This window comes from Macaca thibetana, chromosome 10 (assembly GCF_024542745.1).
Source record: "Macaca thibetana thibetana isolate TM-01 chromosome 10, ASM2454274v1, whole genome shotgun sequence".
In the NCBI taxonomy this organism is placed as follows: domain Eukaryota; kingdom Metazoa; phylum Chordata; class Mammalia; order Primates; family Cercopithecidae; genus Macaca; species Macaca thibetana.
In genome coordinates, this window is record NC_065587.1 from 95435135 (window position 1) to 95444295 (window position 9161).

General features: G+C 37.4%; 1 protein-coding gene across 4 annotated transcripts in view; it reads right to left on the bottom strand.

Annotated features, from left to right (window-relative positions):
* Positions 1–9161, bottom strand: part of LOC126929831 (ankyrin repeat domain-containing protein 18B-like) — a 24031-nt gene extending 14870 nt beyond the window's left edge. For all 4 annotated transcript variants that reach the window (XR_007717291.1, XR_007717292.1, XM_050746493.1 and 1 more), the window contains exons 1-2: positions 9041–9161; positions 6897–7026 (exon numbers count right to left, since the gene is read on the bottom strand). Coding sequence is in view for 2 of the 4 variants with exons in the window: in XM_050746493.1 (XP_050602450.1) it covers positions 6897–6995 (99 nt within the window). In the remaining 2 variants the exon portion in view is untranslated. The remainder of the gene's footprint in view (positions 1–6896; positions 7027–9040) is intronic.

Below are 9161 nucleotides of genomic sequence, written 5' to 3' on the forward strand. Positions count from 1 at the left end.
TCAAGTTTTTCACATTCCTGTTGTACTTTTTTCATAAATAGCTCATGTTGAAGAACTTGTCTGTCTTTCACCAAATTGACATATTTTGAAGATACAGCTTCCTTCTCTGCCATAAGATCATCAAACTGCATGAATAAAATAATATAGTTTGATAATGAAGTAGGCTAAGAATAATCTAATACAAAACCAATAGCAAATTTTGAAAAGTATTTACTTGCAATAAAATGTTATCTGTAACACAGTAGATTCTTCAAATGTAAAGCCTTAAATTACTCAGAATTTTAAGAGCAAAGTTAAAGCTACCATGAGTCACAAAAATATATGCTTTACTGTCATCTTTCCAGAGAACTTTTGCACTTCATCCGACTTTTATTTTCCTGATAATACATTTATGTTCCTCCTTCAATGGCACTAAGTGATCTCTTAGTGAAAAGTGTCTAACTCCCTCCCTTTTCCTCACTTCCCACAATATGTCAAAACAGTGTCAGACATATCACATTGGGTGATTTAGGCCAAAGTCAATAAATGGTTCTGGGAATAAGACTTTGAAAATAATTTAATACTCTATACTAGGGATGGTGGCTCATGCCGGTAATCCCAGCACTTTAGGAGGCTGTGGCAGAAAGATCACTGGAGGCCAGGAATTTGAGATCAGCAAGAGCAACATAGTGATACTCCCATGTCTATGTGTGTGTGTGTGTGTGTGTGTGTGTGTGTGTGTATATTTTAAATTAGCCAGGCATGGTGGCTCATGCATGTAGAGCCAGCTAGTTGGGAGACTGAGGCAAAAGGATGGCTTGTACCCAGAGTTCAGAGCTGCAGTGAATTATGACCACACCACTGCACTTCCGCCTGGATGACAGACAAAGACCATATTTCAAAAAGACAGAAAATAATGAATCCTGTAAATAAGGATTCTGATGCCATAAGCCTCTCCATAGACTGCAAATGTTTCAGGACAATTTGAATTGCATTTTAAGAAGTAATGATTCTTGGGGTAAAGGCCATAGCATACAGCACCCAGAAATAAATCCACATATTTAAAGCCAACTGATTTTGGACTAAGGTGACAAGAACGTACATTGGGAAAGGACAGTCTCTTCAAATGAATGGCACTGGGAAAACTAAATATCCATATGGGGAAGAATGCTACTAGCTTCCTCTGTAACACCATATAACAAAAGAAACTCATAATCAATTGAAGACTGAAATGTAAGGCCCCAAATTATCAAACTACTTTAAATAAATATAGGGAAAATGCTTGAGGACATTAGTCTGCACAAAGATTTTTATGGGTAAGACATCAGAAGCATAGGAAGAAACAAATGACAGACCAATGGTAGTACATTGAGCTAAAGAGCTTCTGGCCAGCAAACAACTGAGTGAAGAGAAAACCTGTAGAGTGGGAGAAAATATTGTCAACTATTCATCTAATAAGGGACTAATATGTAAAATATACAAGAAACTCAAACAACTTGACCGTTAAAATAAAATCTGACTTCAAAATCAAACAAAATATCTAACTATACTGCTTTTTTAGAAAAAAGAAATACAAATAGCCAGTAAGTAATTTTAAAAACGCTCAGTATCACTAATCCTCAGGGAAATACAAATCAAATCTACAATGTGATATAATCTTGCTTCAATTTGAATACATTGCTGTCATTGAAAAGATAGAAAAATAACAAATGCTGGTGAGGCTCCAGAGAACAGGAAACTCTTACATGCTGTTGGTGGGAAGGTAAATTAGTGCAGCCACTACAGAAAACAACACGAGTTTTTCTCACAAATCTAATAATGGGACTTCCCAGGGACCCAGCAACCCCACTACTGGGTATTCAGGCAACAGAAAAGAAAACAACAGATCACAAGGATACCTGTCCTCACATGTTTTATTGTAGCACTATTCACAACAGCTAATGTATCAAATCAACCTATATGTCCATCACCAAATGAATGGACAAAAAACTGTGGTACACATACACAATGGCATACTATTCACCATATAAGGGAATTAAATCCTGTTATTTTTGGCCACGTGGATCAGTCTGAGGGATGTTATGGTAAGTGCAGATAAATACTGCACATTCTCACTCATGTGTGGGAGCTGAAGAAAAACTGAGGGCTGGGCAACATGGCTGATGCCTGTTATTTCTTAGCACTTTAAAAGACCAAGGCAGGAAAATCACTTGAGGCCAAAAGTTCCAGTGCACCCTGGACAACATAGGGAGACATCTCTACAAAGTCAAAAATCAGACAGGTGCAGTGCTGCATGCCCATAATCCCAGCTGCTCAGGAGGCTGAGGTGTGAGGATCATGTGAGCCCAAGAGTTTGAGGCTACAGTGAACTATGATCAAACCACTGTCTCCAATCTGGATGACTACAGTTGCCCAGAGCCCAGACTACACTAGAAAAGTCCTGTCTCTTAACAACAACAAAAATCTCACAGAAGTAGGAGAGGGGAGGCTGGTTAATGGATGGAGAATTACAGTTAGATAAGAGGAATGAGTTCCGGTGTTCTGTGGTATTGTGGGGTGAATATGGCTATGATTTATAGTATGTTTTTTAAAAGCCAGAAGATTTTGAATGTTCATAATTCAAAGAAATGAAAAATGACTGAAGTAGTAAATGTGCTAGTTAGCTTGATCATTACACACTATGTACATGTATCAAAATGTCACTCTATGGCCATAATTATGTGTGTGTGTGTGTGTGTGTGTGTATATATATATATATATGTATGTCAATTAGAACAGAAGCGAGGCTATATTCATCCCATTTAAAAACAGAATATGGGCCAACCTTATTGACTTCCTTCTAATGAATAGAATGCAGTAAAAGGGATGCCATGTGGCTTCCCTATCTCAGACTGCTTTCCCTTCGAACTCAGCCCCCAGATTGTGAGAGAGATCAGGCCACAAAGACAGCCTGGCAGTGCCAGGGTCAGTGTTCATGCTGCCTGCCTCAACCAAGGTTCTAGCCAATGGCCAGTATCAGCCATCAAACACGTGGGTGAGCAAAGCTTCAGATGATTCCATTTCCCCAAATGATCAGCTGTTCCTAGAGAAGCTGAGGGGAGCAGAGACAAGCTCTCCTGGCCAAGCTTTTTCCAAACCACAGGTTCATGAACAAACGAAATGTTTTTCTTGTAAGTCACAAAACTCTGGGTAATTGTTAGAAAAATAAAGGACAGGAAACATAACTTGTGTAGCAGAAAAGAGTCTCCTTTAAAGTAGGATCTAATAAATGTTGAGATTTATTCACTGATGGCAAACATTACTGAGAAGCAGCAGATAACCAGGAGAGAGACAGAAGCTGCTGAGGAAGAACTTTTCCTAAAACCCCCTTCAATTATGAGCTCTGATAACAAGGCCAGGGTGTCTCCTTACAATTTCCCCTCAAGTTAGGAGACCAGACTGGGAAGCAAGAAGACATATGATTTGAGAAATAACTAGAAATACTTGGTTACATAACCAAAATCAGACATTTACCTGATTTCAATGAAGTAAAATCCTAAAAGAAGAAGCTTTGAGTATTTATTAATCGATCTAGTGTTCAATTTTCATTTTCCTTTTCTCAGTGAGGAAATAAGGAGAACATTATGGAATGATTTTTAGTCTTCAAAGAAGTAAAATAAACAGCACGCTTTGAGTGCTAAGACATCAAATGCAATTTCTCCTTCACCTTACTTCAAGCTTGTTTGTATGGAGGAGTTAAGACCATCCCATCTCTATGTTATGCCACAATGTGTCTCTATAGCACATTCTGAAATTTCAAAAGTCAAAATACTAATCTACTATGTGTCTCTGATAAATTGCCTGAACATTACCTGATTTTGAAGTGCTGCACTCCTAAGACTTTTTCTTGGAATGAATTAAACTTTATATTCCAAGAATCATCTACTGAGCTAGAAAGCAGAGCTGTGCATCTCTGTTTCAGCAAAAGGAGGTCAATACAGGGAACTGTGGTTTCTGAGAATGCAAGATTGGCACCAAGAAAAGTATTAGCCACAGTGCTACCCAAGAGAACCAGCTACCAGGTGGAAAGAGGATCTGCGAACTGAAAGATGATGACTTCACTTGATTTCCACTGAGGAAAGCTGGCAGCTCAGACTTAAACTTCTCCTTCCTGGATGGTAGACAGCTATGGAAGATTCTATGAAGTACAATGAATTAGCAAAACATAATGCACTAAATATTAGACTACGTCAGCATATCCTGTGATCAAAACTTTCCGCAAATATAACTATAGAGTGGGGCAATGGAAAAGAGACTAAAGGTTGGAATGGAGAAAAAAAGAAATCAAGTGTGTCTTGTAAGCCTGATTTCCATCATGTCTTAGAGTAAGTAAGGTATAAGCTGGCCAGAGACATCTTCGAGACACAAAAAGTGAAGTTAAAGATATTCCACTACATTTAATTTTTATTATGACATGAGACATCTGGTAATATGCAATATGATGGAAAAAAACTCCTCATTAAATTTGATTTGGCCTTGGCATAAGAATAGACATAAACAAGCTAAGAGTTGATAATCTAAAAATAAACTTGCACATTTACAGTCAATTGGTTTTATACAAGGTTAACAAAAGAACAGAATGGGAAAAGAATAGTCTTTTCAACAAATGGTGCTGGGAAAACTGGGTATCCATATGCAAAAAATAAATAAAGCTGGACCAGATATCTTATTTAAAAATTAACTCAAAACAGTTAACTGTAACAGCTAAAACTATAAAACCCTCAGAAGAAAACCCTGGCATAAATCTTTGTGACTGCATTTCACAGTGTTTTCTTAGCTATGACTCCAAAGGAAAAATGGATTCAATGGACTTCAAAATTGAAAACTGCTGTGCCTGAGAAGACAGTATCAAGAAGTGAAAAGGTAAGACACTGAGTAGAAGAAAGTATTTGAGAAGCATATATCTGATAAGGGACTTACATATATAGGACATATAAAGAATGTCTGCCATTCATAAACAACAAGATAACCCAATTTTAAAAACGGGCAAAGATTTTGAATAGATATTTCTGCAATGTTATGTGCAGATAAGGGAACCTGGACTTGTCTTGCCTGGACATGCCGGCAGAGGACTGGAGGCCTACAAGCACTGGCGGGATGGGGAGGAGTCACCAGGAATTCCCGCCTTATGCAGGGGAGGAGCCTGACCACTTCAGCTCATGTGCTCCTGGTATTCAATTGTGAGGTGGAAACCTGTTTGCAGGACCCCTCTCTTTGCTGAGCACTTTCCTTTCACTTAATAAATTCTGTCCTCCTCACCCTTCAATGTGTCTTCATGCTTAATTTTTTCTGGTCATGACAGAAGAACCCAGATTTAGCTGAACTAAGGAGCAAAAACTCTGCATCAATACCTGCTACAGCACAGATGCAGCATGAAAAATTATGCTAAGTGAAATAAGCCAGTCACTGTAGACCGCTTGCTTTTTATTTCAGAGGCTTATAGGCAAATCTATACAAAGAAGGTGGGTGGTTCCCTAGGGCTGAGGGAGGAAGGGGAAACTAGTGAAGATGGCTAAATAATGTGGGGTTTGTTTTTAGTGTGATGAAAATATTCTAAAATTGATTGTAACGAGGACTGCATAACTCTCTCAAAATATGAAAGTGAATGAATTGTATATTATAATTAGTGAATTGCATGGTGTGCTCATTATTTCTCAATAAACCTGTTATCCTCCACCCCTAATTAATTTGGTACTAGTGATTTTGGTACTAGTGATCTGGAGACAGATGTTGCTTGGTTTCAGATCACTGGCCAGAGGTCAAGGCCTAAGAGAATCAACAGCATGTCCTTTTTATAGAAAAAAGGATTTGTTTTGAAAACTATTCTTTTCATTAGTATCAACTCAGTAAAATTAAATGAAAAATCTTTCTTTCACTGCTTAAAGCACTGAGAGATTTATATTGAGGAATAAGACCTTGTTTTCTTTGGCTCCAATTTCTATCCACAGGGTCTGGGAATCACACACTTCAAACTATAAAATCTCATCAGATGGGTTTTATTGACTCTTATAATGTGGCTCACTTTCTAACCCGATTCCGGTCCAGCATCACAGAGAGAAGAAGCTGAAGGAAATCAAAATATTTAACCCCTAAATATATTTTTTGACATATTTTGAAATGGCCGCTGCAGGGCCAAGAGATTGAAATGTCCCTCATTAATGTAGCCCAATCTCTCCCCTTCTAGGTCTTCCCAGTTCTGGGGAAGATTAACTAAGAGCCTGATGTACTTAAAATCTGAAAAGATATATTTATCCTCTATTTTCTCAACATATTTTGGCAGAATTTGTGTTTTTTCATTATTAATATTTTCCCAAATTATGTGATTTTTAATCCCCAAACCGATTTAAAATTACCATATGTTGGAATGTAAATTACTCTATTATAAAGATACATGCATTTGTATGTTCACTGCAGCACCGTTCACAACAGTAAAGACATGGAATCAACCCAGATGTCCAAGCGATAGACGGGATGAAGAAAATGTGGTATATATACACCATGGAATACTATGGAGCCATACAAACGAATGAGGTCATGCTCTTTGCAGGGACATGGATGAACCCGAAGCTGTTATCCTCTGCAAACTAATGCAGGAACAAAAAACGAAACACTGCATCTTCTCACTTTTAAGTGGGAACTGAACAATGAGAACACACGGACTTGGGGAGGGAAACAACAAACACTGGGGCCTGTTGGGGTCAGGAGGGAGAGCATCAAGATCCATAGCTAATGCCTGTGGGGCTTAATATCTAGGTGATGGATTGATAGGTGCAGCAAACCACCATGGCATGGCACACGTTTACCTATGTAACACACCTGCATGCCTTGCTCAGGTAATCTAGACCTTAAGATAAAATAATTTTTTTAAAAGAAATTACCTTATGGTTTAGCTTCTTAATCAGAATATCCATTTTCAGTTTATCTGTTTTTAAGTCTCCATGGAAACCAAAGTCTTCATTTCCAAATACATCTAACATATTTATTGTCCTTTCCAGGAGTTTCTTATATCTGCAAAAATGTACATAGTTAGTAAGTCAAGTATTTTTAAGAGTAACTATTTAATAATTGTTTAAAAAGATGTTATGTTATGGCATATCAAAGAAACAAATCTATAAGCTATGATCCTTTCAGTTTCAACTGAACATAGTTTGGAAGCATTCTATATGAAATTACAATCTTAGATAAATAATATGAAGAATAATTTATGGCATATATAGCAGGTAAAGTGATATTATAACCATACATTTTGTTTTGTTTTGTTTTGAGATGGAATTTCACTCTTGTTGCCCAGGGCGACGTGCAATGGTGTGATCTCGGCTCACTGCAACCTCTGCCTCCTGGATTCAAGTGATTCACCTGTCTCAGCCTCCCAAGTAACTGGGATCACAGCCGTGTACTACCACGCCTGGTTCATTTTGTATTTTTAGTAGAGATGGGGTTTCGCTGGTCAGACTGGTCTTGAACTCCTGACCTCTAATGATCTACCCACCTTGGCCTCCCAAAGTGCTGGGATTACAAGTGTGAGCCACCACACCTGGCCTAACTACACTTCTTGTAAATAAACTATTCATATCCATGTTGGTATGCTAAGTAAAATAACCTATTACTAAATATAAGCCATAACCCAGAGATGAGTAACCAAGATAAAAAAGTAAAACACATATGTTTGAAAAAGACACAAAAATACATTTTGACACCCATTGACCGCAGTCTATAAGAAGAGAAAAAAGTACACACAAAAAGCATCAAGGAGATCATTCAATGTAGAAAAAGAGAAGAAAACATCTTTAGTATCTGAGTTGAGGGGAAAAAGGAAACAGGCCGTTTTAGAAAAAGGGAAAGGGGCAGAGAGATGTGTGATGATTTAAAGACTTTGAAGAAGAGATCTAGAGATCTTTGCTGACATAATGTCAACAAAACGAAAGAGATACAAAACCATGTAGAGAAAGGCAACGTCAGAAAAATGTCGATTAGAATCAAAAACAAACTTAAGTGCTCAGTAAATAAATAGAGAAGTAGCTGTGTTCAGGGCTTCAAAGACACATTCCATTAAAAAAAACCTGTGATCAAAACGTGAATGTTCATTTTAGTTTTTCTTTAAGTTTTACATATATTTATATATATATGAAATTTATTTATGTAAAACAGAAGTTTTATAACATGTATGTTTCATGTATACAACAGAGGTACCGTGTAAAATGAGTAAACTTCTATGATATGTTTTTATATCTAAAAGACAAAGCAGCAGAAACAAAATATAAGCTAAATATCAAGATAAATTTTGATGTTAAAGAATGACACAAATAGGTCTTTCTTTAAAGAATTTGAATGCAGCAGAGGATACTACAAAGCGAAGAAAAAATGACCACAGACAGCAAAAATATCTTCAGAAATCAAAATTCAAGCTAGATAATGAAGAGTGTACTTGACATTGTATGTCCAAGGCTTTGTCGTTGTTTTCAGAATCATGAAAGAGTAAGTGGCCAGGCACGGTGGCTCACGTCATTTTGGGAGGCTGCAGCGGGCAGATCACGAGGTTAGGAGTTCGAGACCAGCCTGACCAACTTGGCAAAACCCTGCCTCTACTAAAAATACAAAAATTGGCCAGGCATGGTGGCACACACCTGTAATCCCAGCAACTCAGGAGACTGAGGCAGGAGAATTGCTTGGAGGCATAGGTTACAGTGAGCCGAGATCGGGCCATTGCACTCCAGCCTGGGAGACAGAACCAGACTGTGTCCCCCAGCAAAATAATAATAATAATAAAAAAATAAAATAAGTATAATATTTTGGCATTCAAAAAACTTTCATCTTGCCCCAGCAGCTCAGCTGACTCCCGCCCCCACGACGCAGATGCCTATAAAGTTGTGTTGTGAGCTTGTAAAATACATTTCAAAATAGAATTCGTTTAATTATGAAAATACAGACATAACATGAATTTGTATCTAGGTTTTAGTCAAGTAAAATTAGAGTTAAATCAATTAATAAATGGTTAACATGTTCTACAATAGGAAAACCATACCCAATTGCCTTTTGTTCTAGTTAATGATTTTTCTTTCTTATTCGATTCACATTATATTTCAGTGATGATATTCACTCAAAAAGTTTTCTTAATTCTTCATTTTTTTCTTCAGTCTTAAAAA